The following is a 25,888-nucleotide window of genomic DNA, read 5'->3' on the forward strand; positions in this document are numbered from 1 at the left end:
GGGAGGAAACGTCAGTCATGTGCACGTCCATACTAGCTGTAGCATACTTCCATAGTAGCGAGTGATATACTATATTATCCTATTGTCGCTAACATTAGTGACCTTCATACTGTTTCCATTTTTTGTGTCGTAAATTTACCCCCCACCGTGATGGATGCTCTCCTCTCCAGACTCTTCTCCTCGGAAGAGGAAGAGCTGTACGTTTTGGACCGTATGGCTTACTTTATGATTTTCATGGCAGCCTGCACTTTCGTTACCTTGCTCTTCGAAAATGTCCCATACGGGCGATATGCTAGCAGCAAATATGGATTTCCAGTTAATGTCAGGTTTGCCTGGTTCGTTCAGGAGATGCCTGCTTTCCTTGTGCCTTTGTGTCTGGTTTGTTGGACCTCCTCTGTGAAAACCTCACTGCTGCCCAACCAGCTGCTCATTGCCATGTATTTCCACCACTATGTCCAGAGGTAGGTAGCCACCATTAGTCGCACCCATAACTTTACACCTGGATGCACTAAAGTGTTAGTTAATGTTCAAGTACTATTACGAGCGTGGAGATGGTGCAAATAACTTTATTTTTGTTCTGCTGCAGATCCATTATTTATCCCTTTTTAATCCGGGGAGGTAAATCAACACCATTCGTCTCATTCGCCCTGGCCTTTGTTTTCTGCCTCTATAATGGCTACATGCAGATTAGGTACCTGAGCCATTATGCTGAGTACCCTGAATATTGGGTTACACATCCATGCTTCATCACTGGTAGGTGTTCTGTGCCTGCTACTCAATTTCCCACAAGACAATGTCACCAGAAGTGTTTTATTTGTACGAGAGCTTGTCTGTGGCAGTGCCAGATAATCAGGGATAAAGATGAGGGCTAATCAAAATACAGTTGCCCACCATTTTAAGTGTGAAATAGAGCTTGTTTGGCATAAACACTCACAACATTAATTGCAAGTAGTATCAAACTGATTTATGTCACATTAGCATGGGGTCTTTAATTGAGAAAAAAAATACATATATAATCTATTTCTTATTTGTTTGATGCTGTCATTATAATATATAGATTAGATAAAGACTTCAACATACCGAACAAGGAAAAATAAGCAGTGGTGGATGGAAACTTTAAAAATGGTACTCAAGAAGAAGAATACTTAAGTAAAACCAACTTTTACGTTCGAAAAAAATAATCAAATAAAGGTTTAAAAAAAATACTTGGTTAGTAAACTACTCAAAGTACAAGTAACTTAAAAATAAACAATAATATAGCACTGGATAAAATGTGTTTTAATGACTCAGGGAGGAACAGAGAAAGATGCACAGTCAGGATGATAACAGACTCCCTACCTCTTACCATCTCTCCCAGCTCATCCCTTATACCCTTCTTATCTCCCTCTACCCTTCTCTCTCTCTTAAATTAAATGAAAGGCCAAGACTTTAAAAGCATAGCGGTTATTCAAACTGTTTTGTCCGTCTTGTCATTTTCCTCTTCTGGCTTCTGCTCCACTGCAGGTGCTCATCACACTTTCCAAACCTCAAGGTGCTCAGCAGTTTTTCTTGGCTCCCCTTGCTGTTCAAGCTAACACAGGAAACTGCCAGTTTAGAATATATGTTTTTCCACTGTCGCTGTTCCTCCACTTTCTATCAATCCTTGCATCTGCAGCAGATAAAGACAATTGTAACAAAATATAAAAATTTCTAGCCCAATGAAGTGACAGTTTTAAAGACACAATGTGAAAAGGTTGCTTTTAAGAATAAAATAAGAAATAAAACTTTTATTCATTAATTTTCAGCATTTTACTATACACCCTCGACAGGACAAGGGAAACTGTAAGATTCCCAATAAACGGATATACTGTACATGTATATACAGTGAATATATTGCTGACTTAATGGAGTCGAGAGCATTTTGGGTAAATTGGGGAGTATTTGACCTAGAGCTGGATAATAAGCCAAATATACTGAAGTAGCGTTACGAAATATGATCAATTTCTTACTGACCTAAATTTATATCCCTATTTTCAGTAATTATATTGTCCGAAACGTGTGAAATCATAGCCTGGTACTGGGATTACCATTTTGTTTTGAATCACTAAGAAAACCTGAGAAACCTGTGGGTGGCAATTCAGGGTCTGGAACCCAGCTGATAGTCTGTCCATAGTCCAACCCAGAAGTCCAGACTCTTGAACAGGTCGCACTGTGATTAATCAGGACAAACATGTAAGAGTTGAGCTAACGCATTGTCTGAAATATAATGTATATGTGTTTATTCTTAAATAACTATTGTTACAGTTGTAATTAGCAACGTGAATATGAAGGTTTCTCATGATATATACTTTAGGCCATAGTTAGCCACAATAGGACCAACTAAACAGCTTCTAACAGACTGTTTACAAAAACATGATAAAACTGTATTCATGTGGTGTGGAATGCAATACTGTAAGTGTATATTAAAGCCCCTAAAAAACTAGTTTCAAATCTTCAAAGCATTTCTCTAAAATATGTATTTATGACTAAATGTGCAACAATTAAGTTAAAAACATTCTAACACATCATTTGTTGAGTTTAACACTCATAAACTCAGCTAAATCTCCTTTCATCAGGACTGTGTGGGTGTGTCTTCAGCAGATTTGATTAGCAGAGGCCTGGCAACATTACCAGCTAACAGTACAACTATCATTAGATTTAATTCAAATATAGCTAAATCAGCAGGAAGATGATTGAGAAAACAGGCTTTCAGGGTCTTAAAGCTCTGCAGGTCACAGCAGCAACTCCTCACTCGAATACTGACTGAATACTGTGAATAGATGCTGTACCTTTTAACTTGGCTTGACTTTTACAGCTTGGCTGCCTGTCTGTTGGTCAGTAAAACCTCATGCTAAAGCAGCTTTTTTTTTGGTCCGTCTCCAGGGTCTGTACTGTGGTTGGTCGGCTGGCTGGTGAATGTGCACTCTGACCACATCCTGAGGAACCTGAGAAAGCCCGGCGAGACTGGTTACAAGATTCCCACAGGTAGGGTCTTTAGTCATAAAAACACTGGAACAAATGAGTTTTCTCACCACAGCGAATAAGTCTTATACTATTATGACAGTATATCTAACTTTCAGACTTAATATTTAACTGATTACTTGTACTCCTCTGCATGTTTGCACTGTGCCACTTAAAAACACTTAAAATGCTTACATTTAACCCTCTGCACGGGACTATCCTTCAGAATGAGTATTTCTAATTTTGAATGCGTGACATTTACTGTTAAAGGCACATTTTACACTGTGATGTTACTTTTACTCAGGGTCTACAGTTAGAATACTTTTTCCGCCACTGCTGCGCAGTGACAAGAAAGTCAAGAAAGCAGTAATCACATCATGGCAGAGAACACCGCGTTCTCTGTACGCAGCGCTAGATGCTAATTTTCCAGTGTGGTCACATGATTATACAGGATCACAGTGTAAGCAGAATCACAGGTTGTCACTAGTTATCTTTTCCTCTCTGCCTTGCCCTCTGTGGGCCCTTACATTAGTGTATGAAAAGGTTCTTGCTGCTTTGACTCTAATATGATCCAACTCAGCTTGTGTGCAAGTGACTCACAATACTTGTTGTGTTGGTGTGTGTAGTTTTGCTTTAGCTGACACAGACAGAGAAATTTTCTAACTCGCACAGTGTTGATAGTAATCATATTAGACAGCAAGCGAAGCCTGCACTGGAACATGTACGTTATATGTCTGTACACGTAGCGGCCAGACTGATTCAAGATTCATCCTAAATAAAGCATTCAGCCTATGGACTGTAAAAAGTGTTCATGTTATTACTTTAACCTTCAGAAGTAAATGCTTATTTTTCACGAGACAGTTTAAATAATTCTTCCAGTTGTGAGGCAGATAGTTCCAAAACTAGTGACAGTTTCTTAGAAAGGAATAGTTCAACATGTTTGGAAATACATGCATTCTTTCTCTTGCTGAAAATTGGATGATAAGATCAACACCACTCTCATGTGCATTTGGTATGAAGCAGGAGCCGGCAGGCAGTTAGCTTAGGTTAGCATTAAGACTGAAAATAGAGGGGCTAAAGCTAGCCGGCCTGTGTGCAAAGTCATCAGAAATCCCGCTAAAATGGCCATTAATGGTTTTATGGTCTGGACTATTTCTTGGCTGGGAGCAGTGACTTCATGGAGACTGGTCATCTCCGTGGAGCTGCCGGGCTAAGTTGGTGCCAAGGTGGGGTTTTGTACAGATTATATCTTTAGAGGTGCTGGTAGATGGAATCTAATACTTTCGAGCCAGTGTAGCTGTTTCCCCCCTCTTTCTGGTCTTTATGCTAAGCTAGCTGACTGCCTGATCCAGCTTCATATTGGACAGACAGATATGAGATATGAACTAGCAAGATGTCAAACTGTTCCTTTAAAACAAGGAATGATAGGGCGCAGTGCTCTATTTGCATTTAGAAAAAGAACATTTTTGCCAATTATTGATACAAGTCAATTAATACTGAAAACAGGTCACCGTACTGGCTGTTTTTATATAACTGGTTCTTGCCAAATTTTAGTTCAATTTAAGGTTTAAACATTTTTGGTCAGTGTTGACATTTAAAATCATCAGTGTGAAGTTGCCAGGGTTAGGTCAACAGCTTATTTGCACTCATAGTTCTAACATAACAAAAACAGACTAAACAGACAAATGTTTTAAGGGTGGACATTTTTTTTACAGTGTATGACCTTTGCTGTGAGAAAATGGATGCACATTCTGTCTGATGTGACACGTGAGGAGGGGGTTGAGTAAACAAGATTTTGGCCCGTCTCCAAATTCTTTTTGACAAATAGCCTTGAGGGCGGTATGGAAAAGTAAAGTAAAGTCTACATTGCTGCTTTTTCCTTTGCTAAATGAATCAGTAATCAAAACAGGTTCACAAAGAGAGTGGCTCCCCTGATTACGAACACAGTCTCATCAATAGCACCTTGAGCCTGAACTTGCAGTGACCCTGTTGAAACAATCCATCCTGAACTCGTATGGAAAATAAAGTGGAGAAGGCAAGGCAGGAGGAAGCTGTGAGCTGTGTTGCTCCAAATGAACTTCCAGGCACGTCTGGAATCCCCTCAGCCAAGAATCTGCCATTTTCACATAGAGGGTAGCAGCACTACGGCGAACATGGCCTGCAGTCAAATAGTGACCGCTCAGTGCGGAGGGAGTTGTGTGGATGCCCTTTGAATTTTTTTAGCAGCATGTAGACTCAAAATTACGTTTAGAGATAGTGGAAATGTCAGTACTCCATCAGTTAAATGTTGAATTGCAGTTGGTGAAAATTCATCAAATTTTAATTTTCTTCCAGAGTGAAATATTAGGGCTGTTTTTGCTTCAGTGAAAATACAGTATAAAAGGATAAGCATACCTGTCCCAATTCCTGTGTCTTCCACCCACAGGTGGAATGTTTGAATATGTGTCTGGAGCCAACTTCTTAGGAGAGATAACAGAGTGGGCAGGCTTTGCACTGGCTGGCCACTCTGTTCACAGTTCAGCCTTTGCCATCTTTACCACAGTGGTCCTCACCAGCAGGGCTGTGGCCCACCACAAGTAAGCAGGATAACACACACACAGTATGGAGTGTACCACACACTTTGAAGCAAGCAGGAGTATTAACAGAAGAAAATGGCTCTTTCTTCTTTCTCTCTCTGTAGATGGTACCTTGCTAAGTTTGAAGACTACCCAAAAAGCAGGAAAGCCTTGATTCCATTCCTGTTCTAGAAAACACTTTGAGCACTGGAGGCGAGAAAAGGTACCGTATTTACTTTCAACAGTTGAGAAGAACATTCCCATAATTCTTTTTTTCTAATTTAGGAAAGCTCTGATGTCAGAACAAACCTTGAAGATGCTTTTTTTCATTGAGAACAGACTCAAACACAGGTTGCATGCTTGTAAATGATCTCATCTGAGCTGCACGCATGCAACAGTTACAAATCCTCATCTTTTCATCAAGATTTTAATTTCTTAATTTTATTTATTTTTATTGTTGCCATTTCTTTACTGCTACTACTACTTACTACTGAAAGTGTTGTGCTTGCAGGAGAGGCAACAGTTAGCACTCCTCCAGAGGAAATAAGATAGTGATTGGAGCATACCTCAACAGCAGTACAGTGGATTTATAACACTCTGCACCAGCAGGAAACACTTTTAAGGCTTCTCTGGTGATCTGCATATTCTCGCAGATGGAACATAAACTAAGAAGTGCAAAGCAGGCATTTCAAGTTTTCATTCATCCCCAAGAATTTTTTTTTATATCCATTTGAATTAAATACTGTAGATAGAAAAGGGACCTTGAATTAACTCCAACACGTTTTCCTGCCTCATTTGGCTCTGGGTGTCATCAGAGAGACTTTTCTACTACTTCATCATCTGAAACTCCTGATAGAGATGCCACTTTGGACCAAAAGGTAACTGCATCTCCATCCTGTCAAGACGGAGACAGTAGGAGGCCTGTCCCCATCTACTGGGCTACAGGGAAATCAAAGGGAGCTCATGCATGGCCCTCAATAACTCACCCATGCCTGAAATGAGAAGAAGAGAGCGGTGCCTCGATGCATCGCTCCTGTCAGGGTTTCTCAGAAAGAGAGTAAAGAAGAACTGGTGAAGAAACGAAAGGGAAAAGTATTTGTGGAGTACACTAGAAACACTGACATTGATCTTAACATCACTTTTGCTCTACTACTGTTTTGTAATGATGTTTACCGTGAGCCAATTAACCTTGTCAGTGTGACTTAGGACTTTTCTTGAATCATGTCTTATTTTTTGGATACTAAAAATTTGAACTGCCTTACATTCAGTGCTTCTCCAAATAGGTTTACATTGGAAACAAGTGCAAATATAACTTCACTTTGGTAAAACCTCACATTCACGTATGGTGAAAATGACACTGGCTCACTCACTTCTTAAGCCGGACAGTTTAGATTGTGCTGTATATACTGAAGCTTTCCCAGGAGTACCTGTTCCAAAAAGTGTCGGCTTCAGCTTCTTCTCATAACTCATCAGTTCTCTCTCTCCCAATGTAGGACATTTTCCAACCAGTCATAGCCAAGGTCATGTCATTATTAATTTTTTTAAATTGGTTGTATCGAAAATGAATGTATTTTGTCATCGTTTTTACACATGGTGTCATCAATAAATACTAGGCGTGTGTGAGTGCGATGAAAAATGAAGGCTGCATCTTGCTGAAGGGCTATGCAGAGTGATATCCTTCATGTTGACGATCCACACTCAGTCTCTCTCCTTCTCTTCCAGGCTATTTCTTCTGTGTATCCTCTTTATCCAAGCCTCTTATAATTGCATCACTATATTACACAGCCAGCATTTACCGAGGCTGACATCTTACTTTAATGCCATTCATCTGCAAGCAGACACCAACAGATTTTCTTTTTTATATGCAAAGCAACTCAATGAAATGGCTTGTAACTCTCAGACTCACACTGTATTCATTCATGCAGGCAGCAGATACTTCGCAAGAGGAGCTGTTCTGTAATATTCAATATACATGTCAACCTGTGCCACACAGGAAAGAAAACCCAACGGCAGCAGCAGCAGTTGAGGCCTGCAGGGTCTCCTACAGGCAAAGATAGGAACAGCTGCTTCAATTTTAACACATGCGCCACCTTCAGGCAAAGAGAGTCACAGCTGCAGTTATTGTTTTTTTTTAATGCCTGCTGTTAAGTACATGGGTGCCCAAGTGGCTTTGAGAATTCAAGTTGTAGCTACAGAACACCAAATGCTCACTTTTTAAGATTTTGTGATTCAGTTTATCATTTATTTTTCTGTCTAAACATGTATGCATGTTAGGTTTTTTTAGGCAGTAGACCAATAAGACAGGTGACAGGAGAAACAATGAGCGGACCAGAGCCGCCTATTCAGGATATAAAAAACAAGCATGTAAATGATTTCAATCAACACCAAAATTTGTAGTTTAAAATATTAAGCATCCATTACAGAACTTTAAAGTAATTACATTGCTACATCTTCTTTTGTTCCTTTCTTTGGCCTCATATTGTCCAGGTAACAGAGCTCCATAGAGAAGTGGACCAGCAACTTTATTTTGCTGGTTTAAAATATGTGACAAGTGTGATACGTAAAAAGCAACGTGTAAAAAGCAATGCATGAAAAACAAACATAAAGCCTCAAAGAGTAATAAAGAGCATGTGTTAAAAACAAACAAAAGAAAACAAAAAAAGCTAGTACAATTATTGCCTGCAGGTAGAGCAAGTGTGACATTTAAAGAATCGGTTTTTCCTTGACAGTAGATGGCACACATTGGCATGTCTAAATCTTCGGGTGTAAACCGTTGTTGTTACTGTTGTCGCCTGTAGGTGCCGCAAGTTTACTGGAACTGCAGCTCCGGACCAAAGTCTGTGGTCCAGATTTGCAGTTCTGAAACCGCAGGATAATATTCGCTCAGTCCATTGTAACCCTGTGCTCGTTATACTATACGTAACCCCAGACAGGGGCTGACACACCACAGACAATACGATCATGTGCTTAAATGTGAAATAGAAGTTGATATAACAGTGTTAACGCAGCTTTCCATTAATGTGGGTTAAATAACTAGAAAATGCTTTGGCCTCATTACCATTCAAGCCACATGCAGCCTCAGACAACTGCTTGCTTCCTTAATACTATCCACTATTACTGTCATGCCTGTGAGCATATTGTTGACTTCTCCAGCCCTGTCTCTGTTTATATGCGTGCCTGCGTGCGTGCGTGCGTGTGTGTGTGTGTGTGTGTGTGTGTGTGTGTGTATGTATGTTAGGCATCTGTCAGCTATGGTCCAGTCATCAACAATGTGGTAATCCCATAAAAGCTGACAATGAGGCAAACCAGCCTTGAAATAACAAACACACGCACACACACACTGGCACACAGTCAGTGTTGGCGTTTGGCTTGAGCCGAGACTGTGACATGAGAGATGAAGGGAATAACCTATTTGATCTGATGTGTCACTCAAACGCCTGTGTTTCATACAGTGTAAGATAGAGGGAGTTAGTAAGAAGAGCTTGGATTTGTACAGGCGTACAGTGGGGGTGAGCAGCTGTGTGTTTATGCCTGAGTGTGTTACACAGAGAGCTACATATCCTAGCTGACACATAATTTGCTCTGGGGGGTTTTTCCTTGACTCTGTCACATGCTGCACGTGAGTAGCAGGGGTTGGGGGCGGGCATTATGCAAGAAGCTCTCTCCCTCACTCTCTCTTTTACATGCACACACATCCCAGAAGGTGCTGGTTAGGCCTTTGCAACCTGCCTCCCCTCCATCATAGAGTTTAATGGGCTGGGAGATGGCTGTTACTGTGGCTGGGGCGGGATACAGAGTCTGGAATGCTCAACGCCACCTGCTGTGTATTGCCCCTTGAAAATGAACATTTGGATTCAGTGGTCGCAGCGTACATCTGAAATAATAAACAGAAACGAGGCGCTCCATTTTCGCTTAGACAGTGAAAAAACCCAGTGTGTTATCCTGTGGAATGCAATGTGAGTTTTCTGCTGTTTGTATGTATGTGAGCAGCATTTCAAGGGCCAGGGGTTGCGATTATGGCCCCCAGCAGTATCTCAGATGCCAGCTGACAACACAATGTGGTCTCCCTCTCTGTCTGATGTTTATGTAAATTGTATTTTGGCAACAAATTATGTTGCTCTATTTTCCCTTTCAAGGATTTCAGATGTTTACAGTGGGCGTTTTCCAGTTATTTTTACTAAACAGAGGCACATGAAGCTGTGCGCCCATGCCTGGATTACCCACAGAGCAAGACTGATTTCCTGGGGCCCCAGACTATTAATGCCCCCCAAATATGCAGCTTTGCCTAAATATAAATATATAAAATTGTTCTAATTTCAATTTAAATATGTGCCAATACTACCAGCTATCTGAGGCTAGGATGTTATCTGTCATTCCTTTAAGATTCAGCCACTCTCCAGCCTCATATTGAAGGGGATGCCCTACGAACCCTCCCACCCGTTCCCCTACCCAGTGGTAATGGCCGGGAGATGGACTACGAGGACCTCTGGGTTCCCCGGCCCTACTTCAGGAGCCACGGACCACAGGACCCGTATTCATTATTGACGTTTTACGTGTATCTCATTTGTAGTTCAATGAAGTATTTATCAAATAAAAATTCTAATATTTATTCTGTGCGATTCACCAACCGGCCGGAGTGATGAAGGAGTGGGCGGATGGGGGGGGCGCAGTCATCATTTAAGAAACTCCTTGTAGAGCGCATGCGCATGGATTTGAAGAGAATACGCCATATTGAATTCTCGCAGGAATGGGCTAGCATTTTTTTTGCAGCTAGCGGTGAGAAGGGGCCACTTTATCAATGGTCCTAATTCGGTTTAATGTTTAAATATTCCTCTTTTCGTAACCCCGGACAGCGAAGCGACCTTTGAAGGGTCCAGGAAGCGGCGCAGATTCACAACGGGCTCGCTAGCTTTAGTTAGATACTAGAAGGGGGGTTGCCAGAGAAAGAAGTTGAATGGATCCGAGGGTAGCTTGGATTCAGCCCGAACAGAAAGGACCTGCGAACGCCTTATGGATGCACGTCTGGGAGACCTCTCAGGGAGTACGGACGCTCTCCGCTCAGCAGCAGCTCCACAATCAAAATCACAACCAGTGTGTGAATTACGCTGCGTTGGATGTTTTAAAAAATGTGGCCACCGCGGTGGCATCGAGCAAGAGCATTTGCAGCAGCAACGGTAACATTACTGCCAGTCGGAGCAGCGGCAGCAGCCATCACAGCATCATGAACGGCACTACTAGTATTAACGGCACTGCGATTTCCTCGCTGGGGATGGCACTGTACAACGGGAACGCACATAACTCTTTAACCACGGCAAACACCGCTGAACCAGGTGAGGGCAAAATCCTGCCTCAGAAGACGGGATCTGTCTCCTCCTCGTCCTCTTCACAGGAGTCCTCGACGGACAGTCCCCCCTCCAGCTGCTCACTTGAGAGGACTATGGGTGGGAATGTATCGGGCAACATTAATAAAAACGTCGGGGGTGCCAATGTGCTCTTTAGCTTGAGCGACAGCATGGACAATAATGTCAACCTTTACCACCACCATCATCACCGTCACCTACAGGAGCACCCGGCTTTCAATATACAGCAGGTCTGCGTGAAGCGTCATCAGGTTCACCCCTCTGTACCTGTAAATCACACACACAATCACCACCCAGGCCGAAGGAAAAGTGACAATAAGGCGAGCACTTATGGGATGAATTACTTGCTTTCAAACTGCACTAATGGCAATTATGCGAGCACTTGGACGCCTTGGAAGACGAGGAAGTACAACCCTGGGGTCCTCGGGTGAGTAGCTTAACACTCACTGCCTTAGGATTAAAAAGCTAACGTTAACGTTTGTCTACGGCTACTGGTTTCAATGGCTGAAACACGTTAATTCTTCCAAGTTTGTTGAGTAGTTTGGTACATATAATGTTCTGTATTCGTTTCCCGATGCAGTTAGATATGACAGTACACCCAGTATTGCAGTGTGAACTGGAGTTGGGCTGTTTGCTGGATAGCTAAAATGCTGCCGTTAGATCTTTGCGTAAAGGCAGCGATAGACGGCCAAAACAAGACCGGAAGTGCTGTGATTTTTGTCTTTTGAAGTTTAAACCCGGCCGTTAAAAATAGGGATTTCCAACAAACTATTGAGAAGTAGGATTAGAAAACACACATTGTGGGAAGGTGTATATGAATATAAACGCATCATCGATTTTTTTATTAAGTAGTGTTTTTCAATGGGTGGTTTATTCGGGAGGTTTTCACCGGATATGTTGCTTTTTAGTGTAGTCGTATATTAGCCTGACAGAGGAGCCTATAGCTAACTTAGCTAACGGTTTTCCCCTTTTTGCCCCACATTAAAGTTAGGAAGCCAGCAACGTCATAGCAAAATGAATAATTTACCCCGGTTAATTGAACAAAATCAAGCCGACTTAGAAAGAAAAGTTGAAATTCCCAAATTATTTGGACTTTGTTATTTAAAATACTACAAAATACTACAACCTTGCCCAGGTTAGCTAACGGGGTTGGATAACACTTGTGTAATGTTGGGTGAAGTAACTGAGCTGTGCATTCACCCCCGGGCAATGTGTCCAATGTGCCTGAACTATTCCTAACTGCTTGATCATAAAAGTGTTCAGTCTGCGTGCAATAAGAGTATGACAAAAGTCTGGGTCTAAAGGAGGAATCTTGATTTTGTATGTTTCAGTAGTTTCTACTGCATTTCATTACAATGAATAAAAGTAAAGTAAAACTAATACTTAGGATGTTGGGTAATGCACCTCTTCTTTACGCCATTGTATTCAGGTCTGGATAATTGACCTTTTACTCCCAAGTTTTTCTCTGGGTGCAGTCACACTTATTACTCTTTTTCCAGGTTATTTTTTTTGGTGCTCTATCAGTGTGACCTAACAGAAAGGGGTAGGACTTGATGTACATATGTCCTGTCCACAAAACTGACTTAATATTACCGTATGGGCACAGTGCAGCTAAAGTGGTGGGGCTTTTTTGTTGTTTGGTGTTACGAATGATTAGTAGGTGGTGTATAAAAGTATGACATCTACATTGTTAGTGTAGTAAGAGTAATGTAACTGAATGTATTACGATTCTTTTTTTTTTTTTTTTTAATGTTATAAATATAGTCATTTTGCTCTGACAGAAGCCCTCTTGCAAATCAAATGACCAAAGAACTTCCAAATGTGTTGCAGGAACTTGTGATATTTGTAATGGCTGCTTGCACCCATCTGGGAATTTTCTCTACAGCGACTTGGTGTTGGCCATGAAAGCAGGTCCACATGCTCGATCCTAAGTTTCCCACTACCCCTAAACCTAAGTTAACTGGCGATTTAAGTTGTGCGTCAATTTTTCGTTTGGCAAATAGTAAATGAATAGCATATTTCATATTCTCTGGGTATTTGTGGTTCTACAAGTTCTCTGCAAGTTTTGGCTTGTGCACTGACTAGTCTTGCAGTGGTTTGCCTTCAGGTGTGCTCTTTGAAGTCCCGTTTAGAAGGATTTATACCTCAAAATTGACAATACAAATAATTGTGCAGTTATGCTGAATTGTTATTGTGATGGTCAGAGATCAGGTTTGGGTTAATAGAAAATAGTGTGTGTTGCAATAAAAACATTGATTCCACAGTAAGATACATGGCTGCTATCGTAGTCCGGTTATAGACTGCAGCAGTGAACACCATTGGTTACTTACTAGGCCCTAAAGTTGTTGAAGAAAAATATGACTACACTAGCTTGTCAGAGATGGCTGCAATAGCAATTCTTATTTTGATTGTGGGGGGCCTAACAATAACTATGCCCTCTGTCTGTGGTGGACCATTGGCATGGATACGCCCTGGCCTCACTGGCTTGCTGGCAGAGAGTTTTCACCAAGGAGTGGGCACTGCCTGCATTTTCTCCAGGGCTCTGGTAATTGATTGTGACAGTCTCCCTGTTCTGTATTTCACACTGACATCATGGCATGCATTCCTAGAAATGATTGAAATGAATGGCCACGGAGATGAACAGAGTTCCACTGTTCAGAGGCATTTGACTGGTCAGAAATCTTTACGTTAAACGTGCCCCTCTGCTGCCAAACACAGAACCATATCCGTGATAATAATAAGGCCTGGGACTCTCTACCTACTCTTTTTTTTTTTAAAGGGGTTTGTTGTTGTACTTGTGTCTTTGTGTTGATCCAAAGTTTTTAGTGATACTAAGATTAGAAGAATTCTGAAAAGTCTCATTCCCTTCTTAGTATGACCACTTTGGTTCTGGCTTAAAGCCCGGCTTGAAGTTCAGTTTTTGTTTTTTTTTGGTTTGTTTTTTTTTCAAAATATAAGCCAAATCTGGTATGTGTGTAAATCAATTTTAAGAAGATATCCTCATGAGATTGTTAGTTGTTTTCACATTGGCAATAAAAATAATGAAATTAATTAAAACAAAGAATTTATTTCAAATCATGTACAGTTCCTACTTTAATCCAGATTTCATACTGGTCTGTGTGTTTGTATACGTGTTAAATATGGTGAGAATAACCTATATCTGTCAACCTCCTTTCCCTCCAGACTGCACGAGGAGGTGATGGACTTCTACAACTTCATGTCTCCTCGGCCAGAGGAAGCAGCTATGAGAAAGGAGGTGGTGAACCGGATAGAGATGATCATCAAGGAGCTGTGGCCCACTGCGGATGTAAGATACACACACATGCCCCTGTGTATTTGGATCAATTTTCCCACCTTTCAGGATTTTGATTACTTAGAGAGCAGGCTCCTAAATCGTCCACTCTTGGAGGAGGAATTATCGACATGTAGACAAACAGTGATGTTGGATTGCTCATAAATTAATGTTGAGATACTATGCTTACACACTTTTCTTTTAAAGGTGATGCAAGTGTTTTTCTTTTTTTTTCTTTTTTTTTTTTTTTACAAGATAATAACTTATTTTATATTTATACAATTTTCAATTCTGTACTTTTGCATGACTTCAGGTGGACGGGTCAGAACTTGCAAAAGAGTATTAACTATGTTTTTATGTTATCTTAATGATATGTGATATTTAGTTAGTTAGGTTTTGAAGTGGCAGAGTTGAAATTACAAAAAGTAATTCAGTCAAAAGTGGTTAGAAGTCATTGTATTTTAAAAATTGAATATCCATTGATATTTGGAAGTAGTTGCACTTCATATGTGCAAAAACAGTGAGAGGGGTCTTGCAGCTGGTTGAGTAGTGTATTGAGGTAGGGTTGATGTAATGCCCCTCTCATTACTTAATCATGTAAAACATGTGCAGCAGTGATTTGTTGGCTGCCAGTCTTCTCCACTTCCACTACGAGCCAGATTGTCAGGTAAATGGATCAAGCCTCTGATTTGTACCAGCCTCCCTTTTCATTTCAACCTATTAATCCTGGCTTGTCTTTGTGCTATTGCCTTGTCGTATTTACCAGACGGAAAGGGAAAGAACTCCACTGTTTCCTTTGGAGAGCTTTTACTTGCAGCCCCCAAACACACATAGCATTTTTTCTATCTATTGTATACTTAATTTGGCAGCACACTCAACTTGGCAGTGTTTAGCGTCTCTGAAGTGGAACCCGGAAATACCTAGTTCCTGGTAGTTTGCAAACGTGAATTGGATATGTACGTCATCACCACAAATGAACTGTTGCCAGCCTAAGGATCTGTAGTTTTTCAAAAGCATGTTGTCAAGACCATTATGGTTAGACTGTCATAGGAGAGGCTATGAAATGTCAGTGTGTTGGTTTTCTTTAAATATCCCTCGTTTAAGCTTATCTTTATACCGGATATCTTCTCTTTAACACTGTTTTCCAGGTCCAAATATTTGGCAGCTTCAGCACAGGACTCTACCTTCCAACAAGGCAAGCTATATTATTTATGATTAAAGAGAAGCATTTTATGTATGCTGTATTTCGTCTGCCACAATTTTAACTGTGACCTTTTTTGTTTTGCCCTCAGTGACATTGATCTGGTGGTGTTTGGGAAGTGGGAGCGCCCTCCACTGCAAGAGCTAGAACAAGCTCTTCGCAAACATAATGTGGCAGAACCTTTCTCCATCAAAGTGCTGGACAAGGCTACAGTGAGTAGTGGCATTCAGGCCACGTGTCTAAACTCTTCCAAGCATTATGTCATCTTACGTTCATATTCTGTCCTCAAATAAAGCCAAACTGCTTTGCAAAAACAGATATACATCAAATACAACAGATTTTATTAAAATAGTTCACTCTGATGCAGTGATTAATGATCTGTCTAGTGAAATTGTTTGACGGTTAATTTGTCTTCTTAAAGGTTGTATTCTTCACAGTAAGTAATAAAATATTACAGCCAGACTAAATGGGAAACCAAGAAGGGAACTGGACTAAACCCAGCCAAATCAAAAATTGGCAGCACTTTTTACATTCCTAGAAAAGTTCCTCTGGACTTCAAATGGTCAGTTAAAAGTATCCATCACTCTCTTATCTCTGTCCAATGATGATGGGAAAAGAAGAGGTGAACTAACCTGTGAGACTAAATTAGTGTCCTCCATCTGTTTGCATGATAGGTGGAACATTCTAACAGTTGTGGTGGACTTGATGGTCTTTTTTCCTGATAAACAGTTCCTATATAGATCGCTGTTTATTGTATACCACTGTAACATAAATTACTTAACTGTATACTTTCTCAGCTCTAGTTCACCCAAAATGAATATCACCAATTCAGTCCAGGTCAGAGATACTCCACTGTTTACTTCAGTGTAGTTCTATCATAACTTCCTGTCATTGTTTCATCAAGCCATTATTCTGCAGCTCAGTGTCAGGAGTGCACCTACTCTGTTGGAAGTCTTAACAGCTGCAATCCCACAGTGGGAGTTTTGGTACGGTAGTTCACCAGCATGTGTAGTACCATCCTGTGGGGTGAGCAGAGGACCAGGCAAACCACTGCAGGCTTTGCTTCTGTATTGACTGACATGTTAATAAGTAGCTAAATATTTGGCTGTAATGTTTGCTAATACATGTCACTTTGTCCTCTTTCAGGTGCCAATAATCAAGCTGACAGACCAGGAGACTGAGGTGAAGGTGGACATCAGTTTCAATGTGGAGACTGGAGTCAAGGCGGCAAGCTTCATTAAAGACTATGTAAAGGTGAGGTAAACTTTCTCCCCTGGAGATATGCTGTCAGGATCCACAGGTTACATGAACACATGTTATTTTGGTATGACTTTAATTCTTAAAACAGACCAGGAGACAACAAATGGCACAAAGAAAATTCATTTCATTCCTATTGCCACTTCATTTTAAAATTGGATAAGGATTGTGAATTAAAATGTTCAAAGACTAAATGAAATTCAGCCAAAACACACATTACAGTCATTACATACAGATCAAGGAAGAGAGCAGGAAGAAGTCATGTAGACATATATAAGAAGGGGAAAAAAAGCCACCAGAGGAGTCACATAATTACCATTTTACATTGGGGTCTAAATACAGAACTTTGGAAATTCCCTCTGTGAATCAGGCAAGCCAGCTTTTTAAAGCATTACACTTTACTTCACTCCAATCTTGTACCGGCTCATCTCATTTCCAAAGTGAAGCTGGAACGGACCCCAGCAACTGTGCTCAGTATAGTACTCTCGTACACTCCACTTAACTCAAACAGAGTCTGTGTGTTGCTGAAGACCTTGTTGCCAAATCTACTCAGCAGAGATGAATTTCACCCCGTGGCTCTGACAGAATTCCTGCTGAAGGTGGATCTCTGCTGGCTTTAGTCACGGTTGTAGTAGCTAATGCAAGAGAGGAATTCCAGGTGCTGATATCCCAGTGACATGTTTTGGCTTTTGTCTTTTGTTGTTGCTGCATATTTGTGTTATGGCTCTCTGAGAAAACATGTCACAGCTTGAAAGGCTGCCGTTGACAACCATACCCGGCATCAATCCAGTGATAGTTGATGTTAATGTGTGGGTGTGACAGACTCCAGTGCACTCTTGTCACTGAGGGGTCACCTCTAAGTTAATTCTCATAGGTCAGGTTCCCATGTAGCCAGTTAGAACAGCTTACCTCCCAGTCATGTTCTCACGTCTTGAAAGCATATTTGAAGTGTCAACCAAGTAATGCTGCTCCACTGGCACAGATATGCACACGCAACTGCCAGGAGCTTTTGCTGCCTTTTCAATTGGAAGATGAAGGTATTTGTAATTCCCATTCCCAGGCCCTCTGGGTTTTAAGCACATTATCAAGTCACAGGCTCTAGGAAGCCTTGTTTAATAACTTTTCTAGATAGTTTGGTTCAGTTGGAAGCTAGATAGTTTATTTATGTGGTAAGTAGGGGTCTAACAATTCATACGTTGCATTGATTACAAATTGAGTATTCAACTACCTCAGCTTACTAAAGAAATAATAACATTGCACCATTGTGGCTTCAGCAGGGAGTTTCTCAGTGCTTGGCAGCTTTATAGCATCATAAAAGAAAAACAGACAGCTTGATCAGATAGAATGGGAACAGTTTGCAGTAGTGTATCAAAGTTACTGTGGAAACATGAATAATGTATAAAATTGTCAGGCAGCAGAGCATTTCATCTCAATCTGTGACTTGAATGCTGCAGGTGTTGCAGTTATATCTACAAACTGTCAGAAAATCTACTGCAAGATTTATTTGCAGGGATATACACTACGCCTATTTAATGATTATAGTTGCTGAGTCAAATCAAATTTTACAAAATTGATTCATTTGCAGTCATTTGAATGATATGCTCTTTAAGTTAAATCTAGTCCTATCTCGAACTCGCGGAATTCTATACATCAGAGATCCCCACTTCTCCTCAGTGAGTCATGCAAATCCAACCTGACTCCATTTTCATCTCATTTTTTCTTTTTTAACATTCCTTCCTCTACTCTGCTCCTTTGGCTTAATCCACAGTTTGACTGAATCAGCCATTCTCATTCCATGTCTGTCTCTTCTTCCACTTTCAGAAGTATCCAGTGCTGCCTTACCTGATTTTTGTACTCAAGCAGTTTCTGCTGCAGAGAGATCTAAATGAAGTCTTCACCGGGGGCATCAGCTCTTACAGCCTCATCCTCATGGTCATCAGCTTCCTACAGGTACAGAAACACAACCCCTAATGGTAAAGTATGTTGTAAGAGCGAGAATTAGCCCTAGTACATGTTGTACAGTGCTTTTCTTAATACAGTGCACATAATGGTACAATCATTGTAGCAGTATTGTAGTTTACTAGCAAAAGCACAGAAGTGATACTGATATTATTATCAATAACAACATTCATAAACATATCTGGTGTTGTAGACAGACATGAATTATACTCTTGATAAGTGCACAGTAGTATTTGTTTTAAATACATAATAATCAAAGCTCCCCGTCCTTTCTCTTGCAGCTCCATCCTCGTATCGATGCCAGGAACCCTAATGAGAACTTGGGGGTCTTGCTGATCGAGTTCTTTGAGCTGTACGGCCGCCATTTCAACTACTTGAAAACAGGGATTCGCATCAAAAATGGAGGCGCATACATAGCCAAAGAGGAGATCATGAAGGCCATGACAAATGGATACAGGCCATCCATGCTCTGCATAGAGGACCCACTGCTTCCAGGTGTGTGTTTTACTAGTTTAGGATCATTTAGAGTGAATAAAAATATTCCTACCAAATTAATAGATGGCTCCGAGTACAAACACCTCTTTAAACAGCATATATATTTTAGGCAAAAACTGATGTATCAAAAGAAAAGGATTCAGTGTATTTGAAAATCTCTCTTTTTAATTTAATTTATTGTTCCAAAGGGTAAATTAATTGAAAAAATTACAAAACTGATTGACACTTAAGCTGAAGGAACTACAGTATGTATTTGAACCTTTCTTATTGTGGCACTATCCGGTGATGGTATCAAGATTGACATGTTGGAAGGCAGCAAATGTACACAGAATGAAAGAACTAAAACCCACACATACACTGCATCATTTCCACTGGCAATGCCTCATTGTTTTCTACAATCAAATAAACGGGTATTAGAATAATTTTAAGGATGCTTTAATCACATAGAAAAATTACACATAGTAGCTTTAAGGTCCACAGTTCATATGGTCAGGCTCCAATATATAGCAACACTATTTGATCATATGGTTTGATGTTAAATATAAATTTGTGCTGCCAACATACTTTGTGTATTTTAATATATATTAGCATATAATAGTAGCACAAAATGCTACAGTCAGTGGAAAGTGTAGAGAAAGTGGAGACTGTGGTTGAATTTCACTCATAACTATTATTTTTGTGTTTGTCTTGCTACCATGTAGGTAATGACGTGGGGAGGGGTTCCTACGGTGCCATGCATGTCAAGCAGGTGTTTGATTATGCCTACACTGTCCTGAGTCATGCTGTGTCACCACTTGCACGGTCGTATCCCAACAAAGACTGTGAAAGGTTAGAATTCAGTCCATTCAATAGTAAAAAAGATACCCTGGATAAAACTGGTGCTCTTTAAAAACTCTTCTCTCTACTTCCATCAGCACCTTGGGCAGGATAATCAGATTGACCCAGGAAGTGATCGACTACAGGGAATGGATCATTAAGAAATGGGGGGGCAGGGATCTGGCACGAACAGACAACAGAGGTACCATTCTTCAGACTTGAAAAGTACAGTGTTAATGTATTGACCGAAAGGCTATAAGAATGGACTGGAAAAAGAACAATTATTTTAATGAGTACGAAATGCCTGCTTCATTTAACTTTTATTTTTTAGTGTATGCAGACTTCTTCATTCAATATCTCCAGAAATTAGGGTCAATGACTCTTATTTTAAAAAATTTGATTTTAGGATTTTATAGTCTCCCAAGGCAGTTTGGGGAAAAAAAAAAAAAAGTAAACTGCGTACGTAGAAATATTAAAATCCACTGAGTAAACCTTGTAGAATTTTTCATTTACTGATCTTTTGTGTGCTGCAGTAGGATCCACCCATCCTTACCTCTCATTTGCTCTTCTATAGTTTCACATCCCAAGGACCCAGTGTCGGAGCAGGAGCCCAGCTGTGTCCTGGGTGGTGGTGTTGGGTCGGAGGAGCAGCAGAGGGACTCAGTGTCGCCCCACAGCGCAGACTCCCCCATGTCAATCTCCAGCCCTCAGCAGCACTCATCAGCCTCCTCTGTCTCCTCACTGTCTGGATCAGACAACGTACGAAAATGCACACACACGTAGGATAAGCAGACACACACAAACTGTAAAACCTCTTGATGTGTTTTTTGTCTAAATAAGAGAGTTTATACTCAAAATACCAGATGGGAACGTACAAGGTATTTGTCAAGTAAATTCTGACATGACAAGAGTCAAATAACGTAAAAGCTACTCTGATGAACTCCTGTATGCTTCCATAATGCCGTCTGCAGACAGCATGAAATGCTGTTGACACTGTTGCTGTTGTGGAACTCCCATTACAAACTGGTAAATTGAACTATTAATTTGCTGCAGACCACCATCCTTTTTCTTCCTCTGTAAATGATATGTCGTCTGGTACAACTACAATTTCTCGTGATTATGCAATTGACATTCCAACATCATGGTGTAATTTTGCCAGCTGATTTACAGTACCTACATGCTGCATTTATCTCTCTCTAACCCAGCTGATGGAAGCACGCAAACAAACAGGAGCTACAAGTGACAAACACCTCACTTATAATCTCTTCCTCTTTGTGTGATCTGCCAGGACTCCGATTCGACGTTGTCATGTCCCGTCCCTCCGCCATCCCTGCCACCATACCCGTCTTTCCCCCCTCTGGGCCTAGCTTTGCCACCAGGACTCAATATGGGCACCGGCAAGCCCGGCATGGGAGGACACCATCTGCTCATGCCTCCAGGCTCACAGGTAGGCACACAGCAATAGCAGCAGACAATGAGGGACGACATTAAATTAGATCATATGTAAAGATTTAGAAAGTAACATTATTCAAAGTATAGATGATGACCTTTGGAATTAGAACAGGAAAAAACCGCCAATAAAATCTGGAACAACTAGATGTAGTTGCTGTTACCTGTTAGTAATTATTATCTCTTCCCTCCTCCAGGCTCGCGTCTCTCTGCCCGGTGGTCTAGCAATGCACTCCATACCTGGCAGACAGGTGTGTATAGACACCGGGCTCCCCCCCTTCTTCCACATGCCCCCCCCAGCCCATGCTCATGCCCCCGCCCCTTCCAGCCCCCAGCCTCCGCCCAGCCCCCACTCCAGCCACACACACAAGGTAGGCGCCAGATGCCACACAAACACTCAAACACACTGTCAAGGCAAACTTTTCTCACACACACGCGTTCATACTATTTCCATTCCATATTTTCTGTGTCTCTTCAGCAGTCTCCATTCTCATCTAATGTGTACCTGTTGCTATGGGAAATGAGATGAACTGGGACATGATCCATAATGATTTCATCCAGTTTTTAGTTCATATTGCCTAGTGGCTTATTAAAGAAATAGTTAGACATTTTGAGAAATGCAGTTATTCACTTTCTTATCTTAATTGTGAAGCTACAGCCAGTGGGCAGCTAGCGTAGTTAAAACGTTGTAAGCAAGGGGGAATAGCTGGCCTGCGTACCAGGCAACCATTTTTGTATGGATTAAACACATGTTATTTATTGATTTTTAGAGTTACTTGTAGGGAGAGATTTTTTCACCGTTGGTAAGAGACAGACTAGCTGTTTCGCCCACTTTCCAGTATCTATGCTAGGCTAACTGCTTGCTGGCTTGCTGGTACACCCATGAGGGTGTTATCGATCTTCTCATCTAAATTTCAGCTAGAAAGCAAATTAGGATTTCCCAAAATGTCAAATTATTCATTTTACTCAGCTCAGTAAATATATTGTATGTGAATGTAAGAAAAATCTCTCAGCTGTTTGCACGTGCATGGATTTGACTGCTTAATGCAATGTGTTTCAAGTTGTTTTTGTTTTTTTACTATCTTTTGTTTTGTGCCCCCCCCCCCCAATTTTTTTTGACACAGTGCTACTGTCTTACTTTGTCTTAACACATAGTAATGAACAGAAGGCTCAAATGTTTGAGTCTAGAAGTCGATCTATGGGGTTCAATGTTCTGTCCTATGAAAGAGAGTTAAATGACATAATTTCCTTTTTGGTACATCATCAATAAAGCAATTAGAAGTTTTGTTGATAGAGAAAAAATATCTCTCCTTTCTCTCCACCCCTCCTCAGAATGGAACCAAGTTCAATGTGAAGGGCTTCCACAACCCACCGCTTGTCAACAACCCTGTTCTGGCTAACCGCGGACACACTCACACTCACACACACACACAGTATCACCGCAACACTTGGCGACGCAGAAAGAGGGACAGCCTACCGGTTAGCCTCAGCAGATAGAAACCACTCCTCTTCCCATAACTTTTCCTCCCTCTCCTCCTCTCTGGCTGCAAACCCTGGCTCTTCGTTCGTCTCGAAGGAGGATGGACAGGCAGACAGAGGACCAGAGACCAGCAGTTTTCATTCTGGGGCTGCCACGACATGGAACAACAGCCTTCAGCTCTGCATCTTCCTCCTACTATCTCTACCTTTCCATTTCTGCATGACTTTTGTTCACAGTTTTGTAGTTTCAGTATTATGTTAATTTCCGTATTTTGTTTTTCTCCTCTTTGTTTCAGGTCTACTCCTGTTTTTCATTTATTGCTATTGGACTTGGTGGTAATGCCATCACCGAGTTCACTTGACCTCGCCTCGACCCTCACAGCCAAGCTGGCTGAGGTTCAGTGTTACTTTTTATTTGTTTTGTTTTTTGTTTTTGTTTTTGTTTTTGGGTTTTTTTTTTTTTTAAACAGTTTATACAGTTAAGAACAAACTGTTTTTTTCATTTTGTGCAATAATGTTATATTTTCTTTTTGGAACTAAAGTAAATGCTTATTTAATTTTGTGTGTGTGTGTATGTAAAGGCATTTTTATACTATTATTTTATTTTTGTAGAGTTTTAAATTTTGTTTACGAAACCTTCCCCCAGGCAGCATCTCTGGAGTATGAGTGTCCATCAGTTGGTATTTCTGCTTGTGCGTGTGCGTGTGTGTGCGCGTGTGTGTGCGTGTGCGTGAATGCGGGAGTGTGCACTCCTGTCTGTCATCAGGTTGAGATGGACTCCAGTTTGCAGGCCCCCCACCCCCACCCCACCTCCCTCTTCTTTTCTCCTCTCTTTAATTGTGTTGTTCTGTTTGATAAAGAGAAGCGGAACAGAAAGGGATACGGAGCTCTTATCTCGATATTCTTTCCATTTTTCTTCATGTGTCTTGTAAAAATGGGCGAGGTTAACATGAAATTCCCCAAGGAAGTCTTGTTCCTCAGTCCAGTTAGTCTAAGGCATCCTGGAGGGAAGTGGAAGGATGAAATGCACCCTGGGATATCCTGAGAAAGATAGGAGAGGATGTACATCTGTTTTGACCTAAAAGACGTAGCTCCTGAGCAGATAGAGCTTTAGCAGAACCATCTCGAGATTGTGTGTATGTGTATACTTCTGTATGTGTGTCTGTCTCTAATGGGACTGTGCTGTTGCCATATTTTATCAGTCAGAGGAAGGCTGGCAGTGGCCTGCTAGTTTTGTCTTGGCCATCTTTCTCTCCACTGGGGTTGATTTTTAGAAGAAAAGCTTCCAGACAGTGCAGGATTTTGGCCTGATAGAGCCTGTTCTTTTGAACACATATGGTAGTGTGTTTTCATTTTTGTGCTTGTCTCTTTTATTACATGTTGTAGGAGGGGTTGGGGCCAAAAAGGCAACAGCTTATCTGACTTGAATTTGAAGATTAAGATTAGTGCAAGAGGGCAGAAAGCCACTGATTCCAGGTCAGAGAACTCCTCAGATGCTTACCAATTTTAGGGACATGGTTGTGGAAATCTGATCCCAAGGCTGAGGTCAACTCTTGCCCGCAGATGTTAATCAGTGAAGACCAACTCTACGATGCTCAGCGATAAGGTTTTCTCCTTTGTGGTCCTGGACAAAGGAGAAGGAGGGAGGGTTCGGGGGGGGGTCTTCCTGAACCAAGGACCTTAGTGAAAGGGAATTATATTTTGATTCCATTCAGGAATCTTGTGTATATTTGATTGCCAGGTACTTCCGCTAATTGTTTGCAATGCCTTTCTTTGTGTTTACTTGGAGTGTGTGTACTTCTTATTCTGCGAGCACACCGTGTCACACAAATACACACACACTCACAGACAGGACTGTCAAAGGCTGTGACTCGCCCAGAACACTACACATGCTGGTGTTATTACTATGCAAGTGGATTATTCTAATTATTGTGTCATCTCTCTTGTGTTTTCCGTTTGGGGTTATTTTCCAATGACAAACACTGCTTGTTGGACTGGAGTTATGTTACTGTCAGACTCTCAAACCAACTCAAGTGAACTATAATCCCATCCCCTGACCCCCTTGTATTTGTACGAAGGTCCTGATAGGTTTCAAAGTCTAGTTTTCTACATCTATCAGTCAAATGTAAGGAATGGGGGATGTTATTGTTAAAGGTTGGGTCTGAGTCTGTGTCGTGTGTGACATAGTGAAACGTGTGTGAGAAGGTATTGAGACTTGATGACTTGCCACCACAGGTTTTTAATCGGGCGCCCAACTGTTCATGAGTAAGTGCACCCAGAGAGCGACTTGCACTCTGCAGGTGCACTTCAGATGGGACAAAAGCGTCCACCGACAATTCTTTACCTTTTACTGAGACTTTATTCAGTAATGTTACACTATTTTTCTTTTTCTTAAAACCATGGCAACTCTGATCCATCAGTCAAAACTTCACCTGGCATCAATTCAATCTCAGATAAATGGTTTCCGTTTTGACCGATGGCTCACAGGCAAGGCAGATTATGAGCTAATCATCACCTCCAACTTTGAATGATTTGACCAAATAAAAAATTAATCAAGGACACTTCAGATTGCCAGAAAGGGGAGAAGTGTTTCAGAAGTGTGCTCAACCATACTATCATACCCTCTCAGTGTTTTTCTAAATGGATCGTTATTTTCCAAATAATTATTTCCATCTGTAAGGAGGTTATCACAATGGCATATGAAATGCTCCGTTACATGTAATCCTATCCCAATATAAATTGGATAAAGGGGTTGGTTGTAGTAGGCAAACCTGTTTAACCCTTTCAAAGTGCATCCCTGATAGCCATGTCTGCTTTTAGAGATTAGAACCAGCATTTATGAGGAGCTGATAACGAAACTGCTGATGGAAGGTTGTTGACTGGGTTAGAGTTGCCTGCATCTTCACAGCAAAGACTGACATGCAGTATCTTAGAAAGTCTGTATGGATTAAAATCTCTGTGCATCTCAGCGGTCCAACGTAGCTCACTTTCTGTTCTCACTTTTCTCTCATTCTCTCATCAGATGGTGATGGAAACGGTTAATTAA

General features: G+C 41.0%; 2 protein-coding genes across 3 annotated transcripts; both read left to right on the plus strand.

Moving 5' to 3' along the window:
* Nucleotides 1-7: 7 nt before the first annotated feature.
* Nucleotides 8-10,143, plus strand: srd5a1 (steroid-5-alpha-reductase, alpha polypeptide 1 (3-oxo-5 alpha-steroid delta 4-dehydrogenase alpha 1)). 2 transcript variants are annotated; one of them, XM_040122782.1, is made up of 6 exons: nucleotides 8-461; nucleotides 587-753; nucleotides 2,902-3,003; nucleotides 5,405-5,555; nucleotides 5,660-5,757; nucleotides 9,918-10,143. In XM_040122782.1, the coding sequence occupies exons 1-5, from the start codon at nucleotides 151-153 to the stop codon at nucleotides 5,724-5,726; spliced, it is 798 nt and encodes a 265-aa protein (XP_039978716.1). In that variant the 5' UTR covers nucleotides 8-150; the 3' UTR covers nucleotides 5,727-5,757; nucleotides 9,918-10,143. The 2 variants fall into 2 exon arrangements, with proteins under 2 accessions (XP_039978716.1, XP_039978715.1); XM_040122781.1 differs by lacking the exon at nucleotides 9,918-10,143 and adding an exon at nucleotides 6,046-8,245.
* Nucleotides 10,144-10,256: 113 nt separating this feature from the next.
* Nucleotides 10,257-23,286, plus strand: tent4a (terminal nucleotidyltransferase 4A). Its single transcript, XM_040122699.1, has 13 exons — nucleotides 10,257-11,321; nucleotides 14,078-14,201; nucleotides 15,335-15,381; nucleotides 15,479-15,599; nucleotides 16,534-16,641; nucleotides 18,466-18,594; nucleotides 18,885-19,098; nucleotides 19,800-19,926; nucleotides 20,013-20,116; nucleotides 20,489-20,673; nucleotides 21,203-21,361; nucleotides 21,561-21,734; nucleotides 22,696-23,286. The coding sequence occupies exons 1-13, from the start codon at nucleotides 10,489-10,491 to the stop codon at nucleotides 22,858-22,860; spliced, it is 2,490 nt and encodes an 829-aa protein (XP_039978633.1). The 5' UTR covers nucleotides 10,257-10,488; the 3' UTR covers nucleotides 22,861-23,286.
* The last annotated feature ends 2,602 nt before the right edge of the window (nucleotides 23,287-25,888 follow it).

Source organism: Xiphias gladius, chromosome 24, assembly GCF_016859285.1.
Source record: "Xiphias gladius isolate SHS-SW01 ecotype Sanya breed wild chromosome 24, ASM1685928v1, whole genome shotgun sequence".
In the NCBI taxonomy this organism is placed as follows: Eukaryota; Metazoa; Chordata; class Actinopteri; order Istiophoriformes; family Xiphiidae; genus Xiphias; species Xiphias gladius.